General features: G+C 43.2%; 1 protein-coding gene across 1 annotated transcript; it reads right to left on the minus strand.

Moving 5' to 3' along the window:
• Positions 1-3,768: 3,768 nt before the first annotated feature.
• On the minus strand, positions 3,769-25,109 carry LOC142817534 (glutamate receptor ionotropic, kainate 3-like). Its single transcript, XM_075894566.1, has 4 exons — positions 25,037-25,109; positions 22,673-22,725; positions 3,948-4,154; positions 3,769-3,855 (listed from the first exon to the last, which is right to left on the minus strand). The coding sequence occupies exons 1-4, from the start codon at positions 25,107-25,109 to the stop codon at positions 3,769-3,771; spliced, it is 420 nt and encodes a 139-aa protein (XP_075750681.1).
• Positions 25,110-27,901: the final 2,792 nt, after the last annotated feature.

The raw sequence follows: 27,901 nt of genomic DNA on the forward strand, positions 1-27,901 counted from the left end.
CCTATATACATACTGAAGACCAACTGGAACGTCTTGACTGTTTAAAAACGGTAATATCGCACTGACAACAAAAACACATTGAGGATACGCCCCTACACACGCATGTGTGTGTGCGCGTGTGCTCATATATGTGTGTGCGGGAGTGTGCCTCCTTTGTGTCTTCGCGTTGAGTACAATTTTACTATTCCTAAGCATGGAATACTAACGTGGCCATATGTTCACCGCAATTCTGAGAGATTTCTAGCATTTATACAAAGAAATCCGTAGTTTGCAGGGTACTTCAATGTTTTGAAACTCGGGCGTCTTTGAAAACAGCGCAATTTATTGCTCGGTGCTGAAATTTTACTGGAATGATCCAGTGTACCCCTCTAAACCCCATGGTGAACCAAATTTCACACCTTGTTTTTTTTTATTCAGATATCAGCTTTGTTGCATATCACTTCAACGATTTGAAGAAAAAAAATGGCAGCATACCCACGGAGTGAGTGATGGAGAGTGGGGCAAAGCATCTGTCCGTCCATTCGTTCTTGCTTCTTTCCGTCCATGCGTGCGTCTGTGTGGCCGCCCGTGCATCCATCCGCCCGTCCGTGCGTGCGTCTGTTCGTGCGTCCGCCCGTCAATCTCTGCGTCCGTCCTTGCGTTCTTGCGTTCGTTTATGCATCCGCTCCTGCGTCCATCCATGCGTCCATCCGTCCGTTCAACCATCCATGCGTTCGTCTCTGCATCTGTTTGTGTGTCCGTTCGTCCACGTATTCAACACTCCAAGTACTACCATCTCACATCTTTTCATCATACATTCTTCATATAGAAGCACCGTCATCCAGCGGACATTCCAAAGACTGAACGAGAGGAGGCACACGCACAGTTTCTTTCGGCTTGCACTTCGCGTCTACTTCCTACCTTTAACCACCTTGATTTCTTGGTATATACTAGTTCACTGTATTCATGAAACGGCGGGCCAACGCTCGCTAAACCTTTCTAAAAGCAAGGAGGTTACACCCAGCGAGTATAATGTAGCAACCCTTTCTTGTCAGATAGTGCTCAATGTATATGCCAATGGCTGCTAAGTGGTAATGAGAGACAGGAGAATTCGTTTTTAGTTAACGCGCATGCTGCAATTTTTTTATTGTTCAACAACGAACAGAAGAAATCTCCCAATGGCACCACCTTTGAGGTCAAAATCTAAGACTAGTTACACACTACGATTCTGCTACTTTTACGAAGGACGAACGGGTACTGCTTTAAGGAGCATTTTCCTTTCACTTGTAACAATTAGATACTCAGTGATCAATTAGATTTCGGTGCACATTTGTAAGATGTATACACTGTCTTTACTTGTTTTCGATGTCTCATTTGTGTACGTACAAGTTAAGTGTACAATAAACTTCCCTTTTTCGCCCCTAAAACAAAACCACGGGTCCGAAACTCGGTGACGCTAGGAACTCGTTATACCGTCTCACTGAACAGCAACAGGCCGGGTTCACACAGACTAGGCTGCTGTCTCAGAATCACAACTTGTCAGAGCGAGTGATCAGTACACTTTTCGCTAATTTGCTCTTTTTTTCGCTAAGTATTAAGAATATCATTAATCAAATACAGGTTTTTGCGTTGCATGGTGAGCGCAGCATTCATTGTGTGCTCACTAATAACTGCAGTGTGGAGCTATAAACACTTACGATGCTACTGGAGAATTTCCCGTGCCGTGTGGCGGTAATAGCTGCTGAAGGCCTTCCTCCCACTGCAGTCAACTTGATGACATAAACAAATGAAAAGTTTACCGTTTAAGATAAAATGTACTATAGTCCTTATTTTACCTAGTTGGTATATGATCAACGAAGTCTAAAAAGCAGTGCGTGACACAGGACAGTGACAGAGACATCTCTGTCACTGCCCGGTGTTACGCATTGGTTTTTTTTTCGACTTAGTTGTTCTAGATAAAACTATGCTGTGTGCAACCTATAGAAAAGCTTAGACCCCTTAGCCAGTATTGCAGACTATTTTCTCAAGAAAGAAGTCACTATTTCAAACTGAACGCAAACCGAAAGCAATCATGTCAAACCCACTGAGAGAGTCTATCGAATTCACAACAGCAGATAAATGTACGTTGACGTGCACTGCTGAATAGCGCTTCAGTGAAACAAAATTAAAGTGCTTAGAACGAAAGAGGGGACCGTTTGAGGAGGCTTTTTGGAAAACGTCTTCGTCAGTGCTCCCAGTGAAGACGGACTGCAAGGTGTGTAAACATGGGTTCACGACAGAACCAAAATCCATACGCGACAGCGAGTGACGCTGCTTTGATGTCTTTGTAATCCCCGTCTTGCAGCGCTTCCTACCTTCCGTTAGAGGCTTATATAATACACGGCATGAGGCCTTCACTTTTATTCTCGGGTGCGCAATAATGAAGCAGTCAAGGACTCTGTGTGATAAAAAATGGCATATGCACTCTATAGGCTCTCCTTCTGGTCAGCCGCCTTCATGGAATTCTTCGACGGCACACAATTTTTCACATACATACATAAACACTTCTCAAGTTTTCATGTAAACAACCAACCACCTCCCGCATCTTGGGTTTATGTTGGCTGGCACGGTTGATGCCAGCGCTTCTTCATTGCAGACTTTTACACTGAATATAGGAAAGCTGCTGACGTCCTTGCTTGAGCAGTGCCGCATCCTCTCCCTACGGGAAGAGAAGGTGCGCAGCTAAGCGGAGTTGTGCGCCCTCACTCTTCATTGGAAAAAAAGCGTGGCGCCACGTCAAAAAACCACGTGACGGTGCGTTGAAAGCTGGACCAACCGCACCCATTGCAGCACGTCCGCGCGTTTCTTTGAGTGTCTTTATGAGAGAGGGTGCACAGCTTTGCGTAGCCACGCACCCTCCCTCTTCATGAGGAAAGGGTGCGGCGCCGCGTCAAACAGACGCGCGCTGACACGCTGCAATAGATGCGTGTGGTCAGGCCTTAACAGTACACAAGAAGCATTTGTTGAAATGTTACCAAAGTGGTGCTCATGCGCATGTGGTTACGGATGCTCACGCAACAAGCTATGTTGAAGTAAAAACTACGCTGGGTCCCACTTGACTCGGTCTTCTCACGAGCCGAAAGTGGGACATGGAGCTCTAATGCCGTCTTCGAACAATTGACCATCATGCAGTCCAGCACACTAGGTTTTAATCCTTGATATAGGTTTATCCTAGCTACCCATTTATTTAGAAAAGACAAGATTGAAATATGTTAGCGTAAGTACCCATTTACATCTTCAGATGTCATATGTCGTCTGTTACATTGAGCACTTCATCACTGCGGCAAACTTCCGAGGCCCGGAGCCTATGGTTGCCCGATACTTGCCCGATATGAACTTAGCTGAAGCACGTCAATGAGCTCAACAAAGGATGCTGAAAACAACTGGGACAACCATACAGTTGCTATGACTACACGGTTGAAATATTTGCGAGAGAAATGTTTTAAGGCAGATAAAGAGATTTGCTCGACAACTAATAAAATCAATATCAAGAATAGCGCATTCATGTGAATTCCGATTTCAGCAACACGGAAATCCCAACCCTCATTTCTACGAGTGCGTAACAGTTCTTTCTTTGAGATGTTCTGCGGGCTTATGAACGTTGAAAAGGACATGAAGTTTAGATTCCACTCGAAACCGCGTTCCGGAGACAGAAACTACCGATAATGAAACAGAACGCTGTGTTTAAAAAAGAAAGAAAGAAAGTAGGACAGAAAGAAAGGAAAAGAAAGCAAGCAAGAAAGAAACGCACTAGGCACCCCGCCATTTCTCGAATAGGGTGAAGACTCCTGAAATATTTGGATGTAGCTCGCACTTCACGATAGGCCTGATGAAGAGCTGCATTTTATTGGACACAGGTTGGCAGGTCATTCGGACAATTGGAAGGACATCATCCGAGACTCGTTGTCATTTGCACTGTTAGTACTCACCCTGTTCATGACTTCTCTGATGATACCACTCCACTCTCCACGTGTGTTTACTACACCATAGGTACCGTCGCGCACAAGGCGCAGTTCGAAGCAGAATTCAAGCAGGAGCGCCATCTGTCGCAGAATATCGACGCAATATCCGTCCAACCTGTCTTCACCAGCTGATGCAGACTTCGAGTCCTTGCGCAACAAAACGTATGGCTCACTCTGCGCAACAAAGAGTAAAGTCAGAACACGACGTAAGGAACGAAGATATTGCGTGCGCTAAAAGGCTTATATAAATCCATAGCCAAAGAACTGAGAACTAAACCGGGTAGAGAGTAATGCTTTCATCCCTTTACAACTCGAGGGTGAGGAAAAAAATTTTCCTTTGCGTAACGGGGTCTTTTACAAAAGTTTTTACTTGAAGAAATGACCTATTCTTCCTATATCTCCTCATTGTGCACTAATTGTGCGCTAATTGCGTAATCAGGCACATGCTACACTTCCTCGCAATGGCGTCGCTTAGGAAGCTTTAGCAGTCTGCCTGGACAGTTAATATTCAACATGGTAGCGTTTGATACGAGCATTCATGCATCAATTTATATTTACAAGCTTAGTTGTGTTTATTGCATCGCAATTTTATACGTGAACACGTTAGGAAATTAGGAACATAATATCACACAACAAAAGGCGCATGTTGTTCTGTCTTAATCACATATGGCAGGTCTCAAGGAACATGATGCTTCATGCTTTTGTTTTATGAAGCCATTACCCTCCCTCATTGAGCATTTTTAGCTGGGAAAATACCAATATATGACATGTAGAAAGATGCAATGAATTTAGCCTTGTAGAAAAGTAGTTTCCATTAATAACGGTGCTGCTGCACCCCATAGGTAACAGCCCTTTTTCATAAGGCTGAAATATTGAAATAAACTACCCAAGATCGCTCAAGTTGTTTGTCCTCGAAAATTAAGACACACAGGTCGGATGTTGACTGTTGCACAGGACGCATAAAACTGAAATAAACAATGTTTGCTAAATAACCTTTGATCTACCAGATCATATGCTATGCAACACCAGAAGTCGAAAAGATTTCAGTTCTGGACTTGTGCCTTATGAGTATGACTGTAACTACAGCTTGAGGGGTCCGCCGTGTATATGAGAAATTCTTCATCATTTTCAGCCCGACCAACGTGTTTAAGTATGCTAGCTGTAGAAGGATCCGTCACCTTGAAAGGAACAAAACGTTCGATTGCTGAATTGTGGATTTGACCTGCTCGGACAGATGACGGGTCACTATTTTCTTCAAAATGGTATTTAAAGCTTAACTACAAAGCTATACCCGTTTGTTACAGTCGGACCTTTCAATGAGATATATGCACCCGAGAGAAATGTTCCTGCTTTATAAGAGGTGTCCGTTACAAAAAAAAAAATGCACAACGTGTGTACTTGCTTATTGCATACCCACTTCATTATACGCACGCTGGTGTTCCTTACGACTATCACTAGGGCTTGTTCACGTTTGCCCTAAAAAACGCAGCCCTACATTTTGAATAACTACGTGTACGACCATTGCAGCGCATTCGGCATGTGCAAAAAAAATGTTTGACGGTCACTAAAATAAGTGGTTTAAATTTTCGCTCTATCCGGTTTATTTGCACCATTCAAGACATAACCAAAGAATTGAATTAGCTAAGCAAATTGTAAAAGTGTATTTGCACATGCATACAATGCATCTTCAGTCGACCACATTTATAGTAGACACAAAATAAATTAACTACGAAAAAAACTGAATACGCACCACGATAGTAACAACGTGCAGTTTTTTATTGCGCAGTGTGTGAGCTACCTCCTCGTAAACCTCCTTTGATGAACGCCGCTGCGCTCATCCCAGTTGCCAACCTAAAAAAAAACAAAAAAAGGAAAGCGAGAAAAATAGAGACTCTGTTTTAAGAAGCCATGTCATGATCATTCTAAAATACGTGCTTTTCAGCGAAAGCTAGAAGTAGAGCAGGTATTATGTTTGTATGAGCTTTACAGAGAAAGCTGGAAGTAATGGGTCTATTATGCCTTTATAGATACAAATATTTGGTCTTCAAGAAGCCTTACAGCGAATAAAAAAAGTCCTGGAAATCACTGGCTTCATTAATATCTGCCCACCGCCAGCAGCCAGCATTTCGCCTTGGCACCTGTGATGTGACGTGGAGCAAGGAACAGTGCCATCGTCTTGCACCACATTTTCAGCCACTCCAAATAGTGAAACTCCGAAGACTAAAAAAATAATTGAGACATCTTAATTTCACGTTCAGCTGATGACTGAAAAACACCGTTAATTAAAATGCAGCCGCTCGTCCGGCAAGCTCCTTGTTACGTCACGGCTTGCAAGTGCGCCAGTGTTGACCTATTCTCAAGCAGGCCGAGAATTTGTAAAAAATATTCAGTAATAAATTAAGTTATTCATCAAATGCTGTAAATTTCACCAGCCTATATGTGAATTCTCAAAAATTTACGCGCGCAACACCTATTACGGTCCCAAATTCGGTAACATGACCCCTTCTTATGTACGCAGAAAATCACCTGCCTAAGTAGCATGTTACGTTATTTTTTTTGTAATACTGGGGCGTTTCGTGGGGGTTGTTTTAAAATTCAGCGTTTTTACCAAGTCATCATCATCATCATCATCATCATCATCAGCCTGACTACGTCCACTGCAGGACAAAGGCCTCTCCCATGTTCCGCCAGTTAACCCGGTCCTGTGCATGCTGCTGCCAATTTATACCCGCAAACTTCTTAATCTCATCTGCCCACCTAACCTTCTGTCTCCCCCTAACCCGCTTCCCTTCTCTGGGAATCCAGTCAGTTACCCTTAATGACCAGCGGTTATCCTGTCTACGCGCTACATGCCCTGCCCAAGTCCATTTCTTCTTGATTTCAGCTATGATATCCTTAACCCCCGTTTGTTCTCTAATACACTCTGCTCTCTTCTTGTCTCTTAAGGTTACGCCTACCATTTTTCTTTCCATTGCTCTCTGCGTCGTCCTCAATTTAAGCTGAACCCTCTTTGTAAGTCTCCAGGTTTCTGCTCCGTAGCTAAGTACCGGCAAGATACAGCTGTTATATACCTTCCTCTTGAGGGATAGTGGCAATCTACCTGTCATAATTTGAGAGTGCTTGCCGAATGCGCTCCACCCCATTCTTATTCTTCTAGTTACTTCAATCTCGTGGTTCGACTCTGCGGTTATTACCTGCCCTAACTAGACATAGTCTTCTACAACTTCAAGTGCGCTATTACCTATCTCAAAGCGCTGCTCCTTGCCGAGGTTGTTGTACATTACTTTCGTTTTCTGCAGATTAATTTTAAGACCCACCTTTCTGCTTTCCTTGTCTAACTCCGTAATCATGAGTTGCAATTCGTCCCCCGAGTTACTCAGCAATGCAATGTCATCGGCGAAGCGCAGGTTACTAAGGTATTCTCCATTGACTCTTATCCCTAACTGTTCCCATTCTAGGCTTCTGAAAACCTCCTGTAAGCACGCGGTAAATAGCATTGGGGAAATTGTGTCCCCCTGCCTTACACCCTTCTTGATTGGTATTCTGTTGCTTTCTTTATGAAGCACTATGGTAGCAGTTGATCCCCTGTAGATTTCTTTCAGATTATTTATATATACTTCATCTACGCCCTGATTCCGCAGTGTTTGCATGACGGCTGATATTTCTACTGAATCAAACGCCTTCTCGTAATCTATGAAGGCTATGTATATTGGTTGGTTATACTCTGAGCATTTCTCTATTACCTGATTGATAGTATGAATGTGGTCAATTCTTGAGAAGCCTGTTCGAAATCCTGCTTGTTCCTTTGGTTGATTGAATTCTAATGTTTTCTTTACTCTGTTAGCAATTACCTTTGTAAATAGCCTGTATACTACAGAGAGCAAGCTGATCGGCCTGTAATTCTTCAAGTCCTTGTCATCTCCTTTCTTATGTATTAAGATGATGTTAGCGTTCTTCCAAGACTCTGGTACTCTTCCCGTCAGGAGACACCTCGTAAACAGGGTGGCTAGTTTTTCTAACACAATCTGTCCTCCATCTTTCAGCAGATCTGATGTTACCTGATCCTCACCAGCAGCTTTGCCCCTTTGCATGCTCTCCAAAGCTTTTCTGACTTCTTCTATCATTACTGGTGGGGTGTAATCTGGGTTACTGCTAGTTCTTATAGTATTAAGGTCGTGGTTGTCTCGGCTACTGTACAGATCTCTGTAAAACTCCTCGGCTATTTTAACTATCCTATCCATATTGGTAGTTATTTTGCCTTCTTTGTCCCTTAGTGCATACATCCGACTTTTGCCTATCCCAAGTTTCCTCTTCAATGCTTTGAAACTTCCTTCGTTTTTCAGAGCGTGTTCAATTCTCTCCATGTTATACCTTCTTACATCGCATACCTTACGTCTATTAATCAACTTCGAAAGCTCTGCCAGTTTTATTTTGTCTGTTGTACTTGACACTTTCATGATTTGACGCTTCTTAATTAGGTTCTTCGTTTCCTGGGAAAGCTTGCCAGTGTCCTGTCTAACTACCCTGCCTACAACTTCCACTGCACACTCCGTAATGATACTCGTAGGATTATCATTCATTGTATCTACGCTAAGGTTGGTTTCCTCACTAAGAGCCGAGTACCTGTTCTGCAGCGACACTCTGAATTCCTGTCCTTTCCCTCTCAGTGCTAGCTGATTGATTGGCTTCTTGCGTATCAGTTTCTGTCGTTCCTTCTTCAAGTCTAGGCGAATTCGAGACCGTACCATTCTATGGTCACTGCATCGTACCTTGCCAATCACTTCCACATCCTGCACGATTCCAGGGTGTGCACTCATTATAAAGTCTATTTCGTTCTTATTTTCGCCATTAGGGCTCCTCCATGTCCACTTGCGGTTTTCTCGTTTTCGGTAGAAGGTATTCGAAATTCGTAAATTATTGCGTTCTGCGAATTCTACTAGTAGCTATCCTCTGGCGTTTTTAGTACCGATGCCATAATCTCCTACTGCCTGGTCTCCAGCCTGCTTCTTCCCTACCTTTGCATTAAAGTCGCCCATCACTATAGTATACTGTGTTTTTGCCTTACTCATTGCCAATTCCACATCTTCATAGAAGCTTTCAACTGAAGCGTCATCATGGCTGGATGTAGGCGCGTAAGCCTGTACTACCTTCATCTTGTATCTTTTATTCAGTTTGATTACGATACCTACCACCCTTTCATTAATGCTATAGTATTCCTCTATGTTGCCAGCTATGTTTCTGTGAATTAGGAACCCCACTCCCAGTTCTCTTCTGTCTGCCAAGCCCCTGTAGCAAAGGACGTGCCCATTCTGTAGCACCGTATAGGCCTCATCTGTCCTCCTAACCTCGCTGAGCCCTATTATATCCCATTTAACACCCTCTAGCTCCTCGAATAGTACAGCTAGACTTCCCTCACTAGATAAGGTTCTAGCGTTAAACGTTGCCAAGTTCAGGTTTCAATGGCGGCCTGTCCGGATCCAGAGATTCTTAGCACCCTCTGCTGCGTTGCAGATCTGACCGCCGCCGTGTTCAGTTGCTTCGCAGCTGCTGGGGACTGAGGGCCGTGAGTTATTTGACGTAAGCATGTGGGAGGTTAGCATGCTTTAACTTTGCTTTAACCAAGTAGCATGCTTTAACTTTGGTGCCACATTTTTGTAGTGAGAATATAAATCGATAGGTAATGAACTCACGTTAAAACAAAACAACGTATAAAACATCTGCACCTGGATATTGTGCAGCTGCTTGAGTGCAGCATGTCTAAGAATAGTATTTTCAGTTGTCTCTTTATTGCAATTAGAGGCAATGCAAATTTACTTTTTTTTCACTCTTAGGAGATGTTTTCTTTAATCACTCTGTGAATGTGTACCCAAAGAAACACTGAAGTCTGATAACAATATCCTCTCTTCAAACGAAAGGAGCTGATCTACTGCTCGATAGCAAAGGTCAGACAGTCCAGCAGTCAATCGCAAATACTAAGTTAGGCGGCTGAAACTATATAGATCAGAGCTGTACTTAACAAGCCAAAAAAATAAAATTCGCTTATGCGCTTTTAAATAAGCACGAAGAAAACATGCGTGCAGCGATAGGGCCATCGACGTATAGATAATGATACCCACAAAAAATACACGGAAGCTTTTTCCCAACTTGGCTTGGAGTTCCCACCACAAAGTTTTTCAGGTTCGTAGCTGCGGGGCATTCAGACGCTGAATAAGTCAAGAGGCACTCTTTCGAAGTGAAGAAGACACGGCTCCGTAGATGTCTTAATGTGTGTTTCAAATTTCACACGCGTGGGTTGTGGCAAGAATACCTTGGGCGCGCAATTTGCATAAGGTAGTATTTTGCGTCTTTTTTTTTTTCGAGCTGCACTGTTAAACTGCGTGAAAGAGCATGCTTTGTTTCCATTATCCCACTATAATGCTAGGAAAGTAGTGGCCAAAAATCTACAGAGCCGACATTCTCATTCATACTGGTGTCTCTGAGAGCATTACGGCGATGTACCAACGAGTCAATTAGAAGTAATTGAGCCAGTACATTAATTTATGCTATATTTAGTATGTTGTATGTAGTCCTTTTGAAGTCGTAGTTTTGCCGTCAGGGCAATTTAGTGAATGACGTAGCAGTATATTATAATGTTGAACGAAGCAAGGCATTTAGCTCGCACTTTTAGCACAGCACCCATCGCAACATAATACAGAATTTATGTTAGGTAACAGGGCCCTGAAGCAAGTAATGAGATTTGAATTTTACAGAATCTTGGCGTCGATAACACAACGTGTATCAGTGATGAGCAGTTGGCTGATCCAGTTTATACTGAACATGACGGCTATGTTGATGGCAATGACACGCCTGGATTGCCCATTTTTTAAGACGGAACAAAATATAGGACTCGCCTAACTGGCCAAGCTCTTTATTGAGTGTAGGCGCGTTTTTTTATTTCTGGAGAAGTTATCTAAAATAGGCCTTTCGTCACAGTACCGCGCTAGTGAAAAGTCTTTTCCAGCGCTATTCCAATGTCATTTCCCTACAACGCAATTTCAGGGTCCCTTTTTCTTGTCTTGCTGTCAACCAAATTATCTCGGCAAACTTAAACTAAATACAAAAATGCGTGGCTCAGTAAGCACAACAATACTTAGACCAAACCATGGCATTTTTCACTGCAATTAGCGAATAAATACGTAAATGGGCAATTCATATCAATATTCATATTAATTGCGTTCTGTCCTGCTTGTTCTTTTCTTTACATTCTGCCGAGAGTAAAATTTTAGCGATAGAGCCAAAAGTTCGATGAAATACACAGGTTAAATACAAAATCCAGAATACATACATCGTGAACCTGTATATGTTTAATGAAAAATTTCCAAACTTTCTTAGTGAACCAAACACCACACTGATAACTTTCGTTAAAATACTTGTTAGTTCCTGGGTTCATTAAATAAATCAAATGAATAAAGCTTCCCAATTTTTACAACTTCAGCTTAGTTGCGACATTCGGTAAGTTAGCTTGTAAATCATATTCGTTAACGCACGCCTCAATACTCTCTCTCTTTCTCTCGCACTCAATAAAAAGACATGTTTACATATGTTGAATATTGAGTAAGAAAAAAGATAATCTTGCTGGAACACTGAACTATTAGCAGCCAATTTAATGCAATTCATGTTCAATACTACTCTACTTTTGCTTTTTCTACTTTGAATTTTTAGTCAATTCATCTACGTGTAATTTATGAAGTGATCTACGTACAACGTTCTCGTTTTGTTTTTTAATAATCAAACATGGCCTGTCATGAACATTTTACAGAGCTGTACAAAGGCGTTTGCACGCCGGACACGTACGTCCACTGCGAAGGCTTCTTTTGACGGTTGAGAAAATGGGCTCTCTCTTATGAGATTCCTTTCACCCCGAAAGCTACAAAATACAGCAGCCCTTGTTCTTACGGCTCTTACGTGCTTTGTTAAATATACGTAACGTCACAAGACCGGCGTCCTCGGGATCACATACGCGTTCTCACTCGAGCACAAAGAACAGCCCTCCGTGGTCCAGAATACTAACAGTATAGTTGTTTCCAGCATGTTCAGGGCTTTGTCTTTCCTTTAACATCAGCCTTCTTTGTGTGTTTTCTAACTGTGCACTGAAATAAGTGATTGTCACTGAATTTTAAAGTACAGTGATCCAGGCATGCTGAATGCGTCTAATTACAGAAGTACTTTCTAAAAATACATATTTTAGGGCTGTTCTGAATCCTCTTTCACAATTTCCACGCCTAAAAATGAGGCTTTTTGCTAGCTCAGTAAAAAGTTACGAAGATGTGTGCACCGAAAGATCTTCTGTCGTTGTATCTTGACTTGGTTTATTCATGTGCGTAGTTTCTCGACATCCGATGGTCAGAATGAAGCCAGCTGCAAAGGCTGAGTTTGTAAGCCGAATGCAAAAAGATTTCGACATTTGCACTGATTCAAATAAAACAATATGATCGTACCCAATCTAGAAGGATTCAGATGCTAATGCGTGATCACTGAACTGACAAGACTTCGACAGTTTGCAAATTTATGCAAAGACAAGAAATCTTAATAAACTTGCACGCAGCTGTATATATTTTTCTGTCTTGCTTATCCATTTTAATAGCACCACATCATAGTCTTTTACAACTTGAAGTGCACTATTATCTATCTCGAATCGCTGCCCTCTTCCGAGGTTGTTTTACATTACTTTAGTTTTCTGCAGATTAATTTTAGAACCCACCTTTCTGCTCTCCTTGTCTAACTCCGTAATCATGAGTTGCAGTTCATCCCTTGAGTTACTCAGCAATGCAATGTCATCGGCGAAGCGCAGGTTACTAAGTACTCTCCATACACTCTTATCCCTAACTGTTTCCATTATAGTCTTCGGAAAACCTCCTGTAAGCACGCGGTAAATAGCATTGGGGAGATTGTGTCCCCCTGCCTTACACCCTTCTTGATTGGTATTCTGTTGCGTTCTTTATGAACCAATATGGTAGCAGTTGGTCCCCTCTATATTTCTTCCAGGATGTTTATATTTGCTTCATCGATGCCCTGATTCCGCAATGTCGGCATGACTGCTGACATTTCTACTGAATAAAACGCCTTTTGTTATCAATGAAGGCTATGTATAGTGGTTGGCTATATTCTGAGCATTTTTCTATTACCTGATTGATAGTATGAATGAGGTCGATTGTTGAGCAGTCTGTTCGAAATCCTGCTTGTTCCTTTGGTTGATTCAATTCTAATGCTTTCTTTAATCTGTTAGCAATTAGCTTTGTAAATAGCTTGTATACCATAAAGAGCAAGCTGATCGGCCTGTATTTCTTGAAGTCTTTGTCATCTCCTTTCTTATGTATTAAGATGATGTTAGCATTCTTGCAAGATTCTGATATTCTTCCCATCAGGAGACACCTCGTAAACGGGATGGCTAGTTCTTCTAGCGCAATCTGTCCTCCATCTTTCAGCAGATCTGATGTTACCTGATCCTCACCAGCAGCTTTGCCTCTTTGCATGCTCTCCAAAGCTTCTCTGACTTCTATCATTACTGGAGGGATGTCATCTGGGGGACTGCTAGTTCTTATACTATTAAGGTCGTGGTTTTCCCGGATACTGTACAGATCCCCGTAAAAATCATCCGCTAATTTAACTATCCTATCCATATTGGTAGTTATTTTGCCTAGCTTCTTTGTCCCTTAGTGTATACATCCGATTTTTGCCTATCCCAAGTTTCATCTTCACTGCTCTGACACTTCCTCTGTTTTTCAGAGCGTGTTCAATTTATTCCAAGTTATACCTTCTTACATCGAATACCTTACGCCTATAAATCAATTTCGAAAGCTCTGACAGTTCTATTGTACCTGAAACTTTCATGATTTGATGCTTTCGAATGATATCCTTCATTTCCTCAAAGAGTTTGCCAGTGTCCTTTCTAACTGCTTTGCCTCCAACTTCCACTGCACACTCCGTAATGATACTCGTCAGGTTATCCTTCATTGTATCTACTCTAAGGTTGGTTTCCTCACTAAGAGCCGAGTAGTTGTTTTGAAGCGAGACTCTGAATTTCTGTACTTTCCCTCTCAGTGCTACATCAATGATTAGCTTCCAGCGTATCAGTTTTTGTCGTTCCTTCCTAGAGTCTAGGCGAATTAGAGACCGTACCATTCTATGGTCACTGCATCGTACCTTGCAAACAAATTCCACATCCTGCACAATGCCTGGTTGTGCACTCATTACAAAGTCTATTTCGTTCTTATTTTCGTCATTAGGGCTCCTCCATGTCCACTTATGGTTACCTCGTTTTTGGTAGAAGGTATTCAAAATCTGTAAATTATTGCGTTTTGCGAATTCTACTAGTAGCTCTCCTCTGGCGTTGCTAGCAACAGTACCATAATCTCCTACTGCCTGGTCTCCAGCCTGCTTCTTCCCTACTTTTGCGTTAAAGTTTCCAAATAGTATAGTATATTGTGTTTTATTTTACTCATTGCCAATTCCACGTCTTCATAGACGCTTTCAACTGAAGCGTCATCATAGCTGGATGTAGGCGGTAAGCCTGTAACACTTTCAACTTGTATATCTTATTCAGTTTAATTACGATACCTACCACTCGTTTATTAATCCTTTAGTTATCCTCTATGTTGCCAGCTATGTTTCTGTGAATTAGGAACCCCACTTCCAGTTCTCGTCTGTCAGCCAAGCCCCGATAGCAAAAGACGTGCCCATTCTGTAGCACCGTAGAGGCCTCATCTGTCCTCCTAACCTCACTTAGTTCTATTATATCCCATGTAACACCCTCTAGCTCCTCGAGTTGTACAGTTACACTTCCCTCACTAGATAAGGTTCTAGCGTTAAACGTTGCCAAGTTCAGCTTCCAATGGTGGCCTGTCTGTATCCAGATTCTTAGCACCCTCTGCTGCGTTGCACATCTGACCGCCGCCGTGGTCAGTTGCTTCGCAGCTGCTGGGAACTGAGGGCCGTGAGTTATTTGACTTATGCATGTGGGAGGTAGTGGCCAGATACTGCGCCAGGGTGGCCAATTCTTCTCTGGTGAGGGAGTGCGTTCCCGGCAGTGGTTACCGGTGAGGCCGCACCCAGTTCCATCACCACGCGGATTCTTTTTTATCCGGTTGGGAAATGCGCGGCACCGGGATTCGAACCACGGACCTTTTGCATGCGAGGTGGATGCTCTAACCACTACGCCATCGCCTCATACTGCTAATAATATTATTGTACTAAAATATTCGTGAGGCTTAGTCCTTATATTATTATTATTATTATTATTATTATTCACGCAACAGCGTTACAGAACTCGTTTCACAGAAATTCTGGCATCGGCGTCATTGGTTTTGAGCGATATATCATCTTATGCATGACCGAAATGTCTAGAACGATGCAAACACAATTCGAATCAATGCAATTTTTACTGGAATGTGCTTTGACAAAGAAAATTTTGTCAGTGCAGTTTGAAGCTTTGACTCGCAAGCTGATCCACAATCAGCGATTAGATGGATACGTTTTCTTTCCTATTCGCAGAAGCTTTTTCTGCTAGTACTCATACCATTGCTTATAACGAAAATATGTAAAGATCCAACGTTCTTCAATGACATCTGCTTTATTAACCAGTCTCAGAAAAAAGCGTAACCTCTGTAGAAAAGTTTGGAGACAACCGTTAATAACGGAATGATACTTCGCCATAAAATTATTGTAGTACTCATAACCATCTTTAATAAAACTTGCCAAGAAACGCTATGATTATGAGAATTTTATAAAGAATAAAACTAATCCTCAAAAGAGAGGAAACTGTTCAACCAATTCTTCAGTTCACCTGAACTCAACTTACCTATACCGAAAATCACTCACCATAACACTACGTATTGTCGCTTTGACGACAATGCTGATACGTTTTCAGAGTATTTCTGTTCGTCGTACAATTGTTCAAAAAATGTTCCTTCGCGTACTTTGGCGTCATTACATCACTTATTTTAAATGCGAAGCATTTCTTAGCGAACTTCGGCGACTTTGAGCGTATCTATCTATCTATCTATCTATCTATCCATCTATCTATCTATCTATCTATCTATCTATCTATCTATATATCTATCTATCTATCTATCTATCTGTCTATCTATCTGCTATCTATCTATCTATCTATCTATCATCTATCCGCTTACCTTTGGGTGCTCTCATGGTCACCCCCTTAAGTAGGTGTGAACCGAAATTAAGTTAGCATGAGAGGGTAAGATGGTATGACGAATATGACGCACTGGTGAAGACAAGAATAATGTCACAATCCCGCGAGTAAGTCGTCACACACATCCCGCCATACAGTGGCACCTACCCAAGGGAGCATATGTGCCACAGGTGATCGACACTTAATATCCACCCAGGAATGATGATAACCCACATGGGAAATTTTAACGCGCGAGCGTTAAAAAATACCCGACATCGGTAGCGTCGACCTGACGAATGCAAAGAATAAATGTCAGGATCGCAGCTGGAATCAAACCCAAGCATTCTGCATGACAATGAAGCATTTTACCACAGAGCTACGCCAGGCCTCAGAACTCTTTTCCAAATAGACGCTACCCAGTTTTATAAACATTCAATATGTACTCCTTTGATACAGCCGTCACGTCGAGTTAACATCTATTGTGACTAGATACCATGCGCTGAAGTTGATTTTACTGCGATAGCAAATACATGGATATTCCCGGCTCAACATGGCCACCGGCATCGACGTCATGCACCGTATATGTATATGTATCTATATATGATTTGAAAACGCAAGAAAGAAAAAGAGAGAGAGAGAGGGAGAGAGATAATGATGCAAGGCAAGGTAGGGAGGTTAACCAGACGCATATTCGGTTTGCTACCCTGCACTGGGGAAGGGATAAAGGGGAGAAAAGAGGTTGCAGAGAGATGAGAAGGTACACACAATCACGGGCACACTCGGGGAGCACACACAGTCTACAGGCGGTTGTCTCAGGTTTGTTGACTTTAGGTAAATTAGCAGTGCTTTAGTTGCTTTCTGCGCAACTGAGGCAGATGCCCAAGGTCCTAGTATCTTCTGCACAGAAAATGGTCCGGGGTCAAGTTGATTCAAAACCATGCGGAGCTGGCATCGCTGTGTGTCGTAGCAAGCACAGCTGCACAGGACGTGTTCGATGGTCTCTTCAGCTCCGCAGTAGTCGCATGTAGGAGTGTCTGCCATACCAATGCGAAAGGAGTACACCTTTGTAAATGCAACACCCAACCAAAGGCGGCATAACAGTGTCGCATCGGAGCGGGAAAGTTGTGATGGTAGTTTTAGCTTAAGCGAAGGATCCAGTTCATAAAATTGACACCTTTGGAAGCTGGTAGACGACCAGAACGTGCGTGTGAGATCTCAAGCCAGCAGGTAAAGTTGTCTTGCTGCATCATTCCTTGATAGAGGAATCGGGACTACACGGGTTCCTTCATGGGCTGAGCGGGCTGCATCATCGGCTAATTGATTTCCGGTAATACCGATATGTCCAAGCAGCCATTGGTATATAATATCATGCCCTCGTGCTAGAGGTTCATGATGGCAATGTCTTATTTCTTGTACCAATTGGTCATGACTCCTCCTACGCATGGCAGACTGCAAACTCTGAAGCGCTGCCTTCGAATCGCAGAATATGACCCATTTTCCTGGACGTTCTTGAACGAGATATTGTAAAGCAGCCCTTATAGCAGCAAGCTCCGATGCCGTAGATGTAGTCATATGCGACAACTTAAACTTGATTGTCATTGCTGCAGCCGGAATTACAGCGGCACCTGATGAGCTGCTGGACGAGACGGACCCATCAGTGTATATCTGCGTTCGGTCTAAGTACAACTCATGTAATAATTGCAGTGTTGCTTGCTTCAATGCTACTCTGGAATGATTGCTTTTCTTTTTGATTCCCGGAATTTCTAGACGTACTTGCGGCTGGTCGAGGCACCACAAAGGACATGCCATTCTCGCATCTGGCGTACATCCTGATGAAATGCTGTTTAGGTGCTTGGCTATGACGTCTGAAAACGTAGCACGTGGTCTTCTGGAGGGTAGAAGGGCCAAGTGGTGGTCGGGGACACGGCTAGCATGTCGAATGTGCGCTCTGAGGCAATCCACAACTCTATATGTTCTGACTGGATGGTCTTTGGCAAGCATGATTGTGGCATAAGTAGAAGCGCATCGGGGCAGTCCTAGGCAGATAAGCAGTGCCTGACCCTGCAAACTCTCCAATGAATGAGCATTGGATTTGCAAGTGTTAGTCAGTACCGGCAAGCTGTAGCGCAATAGACCCAGAAATAGGGCCCTCTACAGCTGTACCATGGAGGCCACAGAAGTTCCCCATGCTTTCCCGCACATGAATTTCATTATATGCACAATAGATAGCAGTCTCTTCTTCAAGTACGCACAATGTGGGCTCCACGAAAGACTTCTGTCGATTATTATGCCCAGCAAACGATGCGTCCGTGCATATTTGACACTCTGTCCATTGATGTAAACAGGGTATGGCGTCATTGGTTTGCGTGTAAACGCCATCAACGCGCACTTCACAGTTGATATAGTTAGGCCTTGTTTCTGAAGGTAGGCTGTTGTGAGGGTTGCTGCCCGCTGTATTCGAGCACGCACCTGCGGGCGAGTAACTGCAGCACTCCAGAGGCAATTATCATTGGCGTATATGGATAGGCGCACCAACTTTGGCAGAACCTTCACCAGACCAATGAGGGCAACATTGAACAATGTGGGGCTTAAAACACCTCCCTGAGGTACTCCGCAGTAAGTGTAATGTTCAGCAGTTGTACCCTCATATGTTTGCACAAAGAAACACCTGCCAGTTATATTATCTTTTATCCAATGAAACATTCGTCCACCAATGCCCATTGCTGCGAGAGAAGTGAGGATGGCACCGTGAGCTACATTATCATATGCACCCTTCACATCAAGAAAGAGTGCCACTGATATGCGCTTGTGACTTTTTTTTGTTGAACAAATGTCGATACGTCAAGCACACAGTCGATGGAGGAGCGGCCCCGACGAAAGCCTGCCATGCAAGAAAGGTATTTGGTGTATCGTTCCAAGTACCACTCGAGACGAAATAGAACCATTCTTTCCATCACTTTTCCGAGGCAGCTTGCGAGGGCAATAGGGCGATACGCTGTCAAGTCCAATGGTGATTTTCCCGATTTCAAAAGTGGTATTAATAGACTTATTTTTTATTCTCGGGGAACACTGCCGCTGAGCCAGGAGTTGTTGAAGCATGTTAAAAGTTCTTTTCTGGCTTTTTGTCCAAGGTGTCCCAACGCACTATAAGTAATACCATCAGGACCATGCGCTTGGAAGTGACTAAAGCAACTTCCAGTTCTTCCATGGTGAATGGAATGTCCATTTCTGGTAATCGCGTCTCAGGAACGATCACGACGTCGATGCTCTCGTTCATAAGATTCCCGGCAACTTTCATGCAAAATTCTTCAGCCACCTAGAGTTCTGTTTTTCCATGATGGAGTGCCAAAGCTTTAAAAGGGTGCCGTTGTTGCGGAGAGGAGCGAAGACCACGAACTGTTCTCCAGATATATGACAGCGGTTTATGAGGGTCTAGAGATTCGCAGAATGGTTTCCAGCGTTCGCTCTCAAGCTTGTAAATGCGTCGTTGAATCTTTTTTTGGAGCCGCCTTGCTTGCCTCAGATCGTAAATTGAGTTTGTGCGTCTGTATAGTCGTTCAGCACGCCTTCGTATAGCTCGTAATCTTTCCAGTTCGATGTCAAACTGTGTTATTTTAGACGAAAATGGTAATTTACATTTGGACGCTTGCATAGCTTCCGCTATGGTATTTTTCAGGCTGCAGGCGAGGCCTTCTTGGCAAGCGTCCTCAACACGCGATGTAAACATCGACCAGTCAGTGCCAATTACAACACCGGAAGAGAAATTTTTTATGATACCATCGATCGTCACGTAGGTGGGTATGTGATAACTCCCATGAGTCTCAATATCGCAAAACCATTTAACTTTGAGAGAGAAGCACCGTGACACCCTTGTCAGGTCAAGGCAACTGCCATACGTGAGACCCCGCAGATACGTGGGGTAGCATCGTTTATGATGGAAAGGTCGTAATCGGAAGCAAATGTAACAATGTTCCGGCCCCTGGCATTCATTCAAGTGCTCCCCCAAAGCATGTGATGGGCGTTGAAGTCACTGGTGATGATCCAAGGCCCATCGGTCCTCATTAGGATGTATTTTAATCTGTCGCAGTCAAATCGCGATGACGGAGATATATATCCACCAATAAGCGTGAACGAAACTGCATTCTTCTTTACACGAAGACACACGTACTGATTTCGTCATTTCAACTTATTGGGTGCGAAAGATAAGTCAAGTCCGTGCGAATGTAAACAACTACTTTGCTTCGTTCTTCGCAAGCGGCTGAACAAAAAGCTTCATAACCGGACAATCTATAAGGCGTTGATACGTTTGGTTCACATATGACAAGTATAGGGAATTGATTGGCCTGGACAAATTGGCGAAAGTCCGAGATACGGGACTTTATGCCTTTGGCATTCCACTGAAAAATCGACGCACTTTTAACTTCAGTGCGGAAGATGAGATTTTGTTGAGCCATTGTGCTTATACGAAGTTAGCAAGAACTGGATTCAGTGCATCCAGTATTTGCAGTGCACTCTTAGCAGACGGAGATTGTATGCTGCTCAGTAGCGTGCGAATTGTGGCAATTAATGATTGCACGATTGCAGTCACTTGCCTGTCTTGGTTGGAAAGATCTCGAACCGGGATCGCGGACTGGCCGTCATGAAACTCCTTCGGTTCACTTGATGCTGCTTGCCTTTGAAGTGCAGGCCACTCTGTCGCAGTTAGGGTATGCTGACTGGCTTTGTCCTTTACAGCCTTTCCCACGGCATTTGGTCTGGGAGGCAAAGAAGGTGGTACTTATGAGAGATCTGGCAAACGTGTCGAGGAGGTAGCGGCCGTCCTTGAAGACCAACGTCGACGTGAACGACGCCTTCTGACTTTAGCTGCGGCTTCTCGATGAGATGAGTGATCGCGCACCATCTCCTTGAAAATGGCAATTTCCTTCTGAATCCGCGGGCAGTCCTTCGATGTGGCTTCATGGGATCTATTGCAATTAGAGCATTTCTTGACAGTTGCGACGCACTTATCCGCTTCATGGGGCTCGGCGCAGCGGTGGCATACCACCGAATTCTCACAGACGCTGCTCACGTGTCCAAGTTTCATGCATTTACGGCAATGGAGAGGCTTTGGAATGAAAGGCCGCACAGTCCAGAATTAACAAGAATCTATCTTTGAGTACACTCTAGTCACAAAACATGACAAGTAAATTAATAAATGTACCTAGAAAATAGCAGTAGGATGGTCTCAGGAAATTAATACCTGGAAAGAAGTTCAGCCATTACATCATACCATTCTAATTTTTTTATATATTCATATCTCCTTACCTATTCCGCAGCGCAGGTTAGCAATGTGGACATTCATCCTCCGGTTAACTTGCCTGCCTGCCTTCCACCTTAGTTCTACGCTTGTCTATCTCCTACTTTCTTTGTTATCCAAGGTGCCCCCATGTATTCACTGATTTCCAATTGTGATACTTCGAGGCACTTGAATGTGCCAAATATTTCCCACAATTTCACCCAGATGTATTATCGTCATGTTTAGTACTTTAATTTGCTGATTATAGATTCGATTACGTGCTTGAGAGCCTGTCTAATGGAGTGATCTGCACCTGAAAAATTTTCTATGAAGGCTACTTCATCCGTCAAAATTGTTTGCGGAAATTGTTAGCCAAAACTAATCCTTTTTAAACCAAGGAAAGAGTCAAAATTGCATGTTTCCCACTCGTTACATTAAAACCATGTATTTTTTTGCAACTGCGGCTTACTAGGAGATCCCAAAAATCCACCGTTTTTTTGTCAGTGATAATCTTATCCTTGACCTTGTAGAGAGCAGCTCGAAACCATGCAGCCGCCAGTGCTTTAACTCGTTTCAAAGTGCATTTCACGTGCCGTCACAGAAATTCACATGCGTTGCACATGCCGTCACGTTTACATCCATGACAAGGAAATATTAGTTCTCGAAGAGCCAGTCACTGTGAACATTCATAAAACGCACATGCAGTGAGAATGCAGACACGCATTCAAACTGCATGTCTGCATTCATTTCCTTTCGAAGAGAATAAAATTTTTTGTTGGCTGTCAACAACAACGAGCAAGTATACACATGCTAACCCTAACAGAATCGTGCACCATAGGCGGTGACCCTTTCTTTTAAAAGCTAGACTTCTTAAAATAGCAACGCGTAAAGTGCTATCGAAAAAGTGCAGACACATAACGCTGCCACGCTGAAAGCTCCCACCCGCACCACTTTCTTTGCAAACAGCATCTGCTCCGAGGAAGGGGCTGGTGAGCTAGTTGCACGCAGTGACGTCACATTGTTTAGCAAACAGGGAGATGTGTAATGCAGCGTGCGGCAAATCTTTGTGTCTTCGCGCTTACTGGGCGAGTTTTAAAAACTTTTCAATAGTTAATTTGTGAGGCAATATCCTCCTTCAGTGAATCGAATCGTTGTATACTTGGGAAACATTTTTCAGGGGCCCCTTTACCTAACAGTGCACGCGTCTGCCTTAAAATGCGCTCAGTAGCTGCGAAAGTGGTTGACACTTACCAAGGTCGCTGTAATGTAGTTGTCGTATTCTGTAAGGATTCCGACACATGGGCCTGCGTATACAGACACAAATGTTAAAAACGGTCACATGGAATAGTTTCGACACAAACTGCTCATATCAAACAGACAGTATTTCATTGCAATCCATGTTAGGAGAAAGATATAATAAACTGCCCTAACATTGACTTTTAGAATATTGACAAAGTAATAACGTGCTAGTTTGCGGAGTTATTTGCTTTCTTTACTGTTACCAGAAGTGATACTTCGGGGTATATTTTTAGTCAAGGTTTTCGCATATCAACCGCTCGTTTAAAATACTCTTACTCCAGAAAATAAAACTAGCGCTTACCTAATATGTACATCTGGTTTAGTACAATCAGCATTACGCAAGGATGCTAGCATGATTAATCCATGCATTTCGTTAGCAGACCTCTGCAAAGTGTTCACCTTTGATTCTGATAGTACGCCTGACATGAAGTTGCTATGAGAACTCGGGTTCTTTTGGTATAGTAAACATATTAGCGTAAAAAGATAAAGGGAACTTACGCATCCTGTTACTCTGAGGTGGGACGCCAAAACTTATCGTATTTAAAGACAAATTCTCATTTGTAATAATTTGACACAATACACTGGTAGGTAGGTAGGAAGCCACAAGAGATTTGAGGATTGAAAAATCTCACCATCCTCCTACTGTTTTATTTATTTATTTATTTATTTTTACCTAAACCTACAGTGCCCTCTGGGGGCATTGTTGTAGGGGGTTTACAAATTCAAAGTACATTTAAATCAGTGGGGACAAGTTGAATTGCACGGCACATAAAAACTAAAAATAAATAAAAAATACCTAAATCACAGCATAGAATATCATTGTGTGACCACATACTCCTTCAAAGGGGAAGGAAACGCTGTGGAAGGGGCGGTCAAAAAGAAGACTATTCCATTCGTGTATAGTTTTAGGAAAAAAAGTATTCACATACGTTGATGTTCGGTACATATCTTCACACACTTTCAAAGGATGGTTTCGCGGTTCACTTCAAAATATACAAAGCTATTTATAGGTTTCGAAGCGACCCTCGTGATTATTTCAGGTGTCTTCTGCTAGCACGCTCCCATCGTCATTCTTCTGTCCTTCTGTATTCATTTATTTAACTTTGTATTTCTTCTTGAACACATATTGCGCACAGAAACGGCAGGAACACAGGGGTGCGACCCGGACAGGTGTGTACTATAGGCGTAATATAAAATACCGACAAGCCCAAGCTCACGTTATTTGTGTTTCGCATGCTGTCGAAGCGGATCGCAGAGGCCATATTGAAAGGCACGTGTGGTAGAGCTCTGCTCCGGTAGGTGCGACAACGATCTCATCTCCTTGAAACATGCCAATAACATTAAGAAATGAGTTTTTAAAGCAAAACGCAATATGCCAAGACGCCTCCTCAAATGCGAAATCAGACGTTGTATGTGGTGTCCTGAGGGGTCTGGGACGAGTATTACAAAAACAAATCTTCACGCGATAACGCCTCCACGAGACACATTGAGAACGTCACAAAAATAACGTCCATATGACGTTCTGCTAACGTCACTGTGATGTCCCGCCCAATCATGCCACCCTCAACTGAAATCGTAGAAAGTGTGAGTTGGTAAAAATTTGTCCAGTGACGCAGGCAAAGTGAAAGACGTTGCTGAAATTGTTCGAAGGGTGGCGGGTTCACATAAATACACTAAGTAAGAAGAGAAGCAAGTGACCGTCCATGCATTCCGTAAAAATGGTTAACCAGAGAAGCTGAAACGTGCTGCCCCGCTGTTGCGAGGAGACAGCGCTTGGTATGTACCTTGATTAGGTCGTTGGCGATATTACGCAGCAGACATTTCGGGATGTTTTTTTTTTGTTTAAGGGAACGTTGACAATTTGTCCCTTGACCCACCGCGGTGGTCTAGTGGCTAAGGTGTTCGGCTGCTGACCCACACGTCACGGGATCGAATCCCGGCTGCGGCGGCTGCATTTCCGTTGGAGGCGGAAATGTTGGCCCATGTGCTCAAATTTGGGTGCACGTCAAAGAACCCCAGGATGTACAACTTCCCGGAGCCCTCCACTACGGCATCTCTCATATTCATATGGTGGTTTTGGGACGATAAGCCCAACATATCAATCAATGATCAATTTGTCCCTTAATCGAATATCGATTATTATTCGTTGCCGTGTGTCTATTGCTGAATGCAAATCAACGACAGATGCGGATTTACTTAGTCGTTCCTCGACGACATTGAGCCTGGGCAAATGCAAAAGAATCAGCGCATAAACGTACTCGTTGATAGTGGTTAAATGTGGGAGGCTGCTATTGATCAGCGATTCCTTGCACGTACCACAGACCTCAAACTGCGCGACGTCGGCAGCAGCTGGAAACCACGTATCGGTACCCCTATGGCAATGCTCCATTGCTGCAGACACCGGATCCTGTAAATCGTTGCCAGGTCGTTTTCAAGCCCCAGGTGGTCACAGACGTCGCAGCTGAAGAAAAAGTGCCGCTGGAGAAACTGACGCTGAAATCAGACGTTTGCCTGGCTCCCGCAGTCATCACGTTGACACTGTTGTTCCCGCAAAGCCGTTCGTTGGCGCGCCGTTGTTGCAATATTTGACGTCGTGAGCCAACTCGGTGGCGTGGTTCGCTGGATCCGCCCGTCACCGGCACATGCATTCCCGTTCGTGATTTAGCCCGGCTTGCAAGTCTGTGGGACCAGTGGTGGTGGTAGGTAGGTAGGTAGGTAGGTAGATAGATAGATAGATAGATAGATAGATAGATCGATAGATAGATAGATAGATAAATAGATAGATAGATAAATAGATAGATAGATAGAATGATAGATAGATAGACAGATAAATAGATAGATAGATAGAGGCTAAAACTGCGCAGGGTACGCAAAGAAATGCTTTGCATTCAAAACAAGCAAGGCTGCCCACTTCCAGTGCTCTTCAAGCTTGGCACCATTATTGCGAAGCTCTCTAGGTTAAGTTTCTTGTTAGGGGCTGCATATGCTTCGCGATTAAAAAGAATGCGCAGTTCCTTAGCTACACTATTCTACTATCTAACATTGCTCAGTTTTATTATTTCTCATGCCAATTTGTGCCTTTTTGTTCATTTGCAATTCTTCTTTACAAAGCATTGTTATCCCTTCAAATATAGGTATGAAGAGACACGCTTCGTCAAACTTGATTCGGGAACCCTTTCGGCCATGAGTAATAACAAAAAGAGAAAGAGAGACACACCAATCTGAATAATTGAAAACTTTGTAGCATTCAAATGAGCAAGCAAAAGCAAATTGTCGACGAATAAAGTGATTTAAAATTCGTTGTAATGCCTTGTACATTCTCTTTGCTAGAGTTGTATACTTTTTATTTATCTGTGTAACCACTGCTTAATTGTAACATGACTGAGTACACCAACAACGCTACCAAGTAATAGTTGCCGCGGAACTATGGAAGCAAAAAACAAGGAGAGGAAAAAGCGCTTGCTTACGTAGTTGCGCTGTAACTACTACTTGTTTGCGCTGTTCGTATATTCAGTCATGTCCTTCCAATTCGCCCGCATGCATGCCGCATAACCGCAACATGTTATTGTTATTGGTGCTTGACAATGACCAGATGACGAATGAATGGCAGAAAAATTAATAGAGGAGTAGAAATGCATGGTCACATTATTAGGATATCATCTGAAAGTCAGCGCCACGCCTGCAGAATGAAAGCCCTTTTTTGAGTGCCAATAAACCTCAGGGAATGAAAATCTGACACCTCCAGTTTGACGACAGGTTGCGAAGCGAGAGGATTCTGTGTCACTTTCACTTATCCAAACGTAATATATAGTTTGCTTTTGCTTCTAAGACACGCCAGGGTTTAGCGGAAGGGCGACATCTGGTGAAGGCACTCTCCGAGGAGTAGTGATCAAATCTTTGTGCTTGGGCCACACGAACAATTTCTTCACAGTTTTTGGAGGTTGTTTGCCTCTACCGTATCGTATCTCTTTATTGATATCATGCGTTTTGTTTTCGAGCTTTTGTGCGCAGCCATGCCTTTTAACAACGTTTGGTCTCGAAAGGCGTGGGAAACACATTAAACAATACATATAGAAAATTATGAAGAAAATTATCCTTGTTCTCCATTTTCAGAAATGCAACACTCAGGCTGTTGTTTTCTTAGTTATTTTTGGAAATCCTTGTAAGTTACAAGGTAGAAGGCCGTGATAAAATTACTCATGCTGCTCCTTTGAGCTATCAAATTGCGTCGCGCTATTGGACTGTTCCACAAAAGCAGCCAGACGTACAAAAGCAATCTCGTTTTCTGGTGTGTCAGATTTGAATGTGTATATGATGTATGCTTTTAATATCTTGCATATTTGAAAGGGTCGGAGTCTGGCGCGTCATCAATATACATTTGCACGTCTGTCATTATGGTAGTTAAAAGTGTACACGTTCTAGCTCAAGTACAAACTGCCTTGTATATCTAAGTGCATTCTTGTGCCACTACAAGTTTCCTCCTCTATTTTCTATCTCAAACATTTTAACATATCTTCGTCTCTTTTTGAATGCTTTTTTAATGTTCCCTCTTTTTTTGAGTAATGCTTCTCTTAAGCTTATATAACCAAACGAAACAAGTTTTCGATCACAATTTGTCCACCAAGGTCTTTTTTTATTCAGCGGCTCTAATGTTTCTTTTTAACTGGTTAGTCTGTGTCAAGAATGACAAGATGAAGAAAAGAAGAAGAGAAAGAAGTTTTCTTGAATAGGTAATTCAAACGCTGGAATGAGGAAGAAGAAGACGAAAAAAGAAGGTGCGGGGCGAGTGAGGAACGTGAGAGCCGGGACGTTGCGTTCAAGGGGCTAAGGGCACCTGAAGTTCGGACTGGGTCTCACCCCAGGCTCCCGCCCGAGCACCTGACTCGGCGAGCAGCGCAAGCAAGTACCGCTGTCCCTGGACGGCAATGATTCTCACCCGAGCACCTGACTCGGCGAGCAGCGCACAGAGCAACCGCTGATCCTGGGCTGCAGTTTCCCGCCCGAGCACCAACCTCGGCGAGCAGCCCCGGAACCACCGCCGACCCTGGTCTGCAGTGTATCCCGCCCGAGAACCTGCCTCGGCAAGAAACCACTGTAGCTACCGCTGTAGTGGTTCTTCAACATCGTCGCCACCATTGAGCATCGAAATGGCGTGTCATCACGCTTGAGAGGGACTCCCAG

This window comes from Rhipicephalus microplus, chromosome 5, assembly GCF_043290135.1.
Source record: "Rhipicephalus microplus isolate Deutch F79 chromosome 5, USDA_Rmic, whole genome shotgun sequence".
NCBI classification, from domain to species: Eukaryota; Metazoa; Arthropoda; class Arachnida; order Ixodida; family Ixodidae; genus Rhipicephalus; species Rhipicephalus microplus.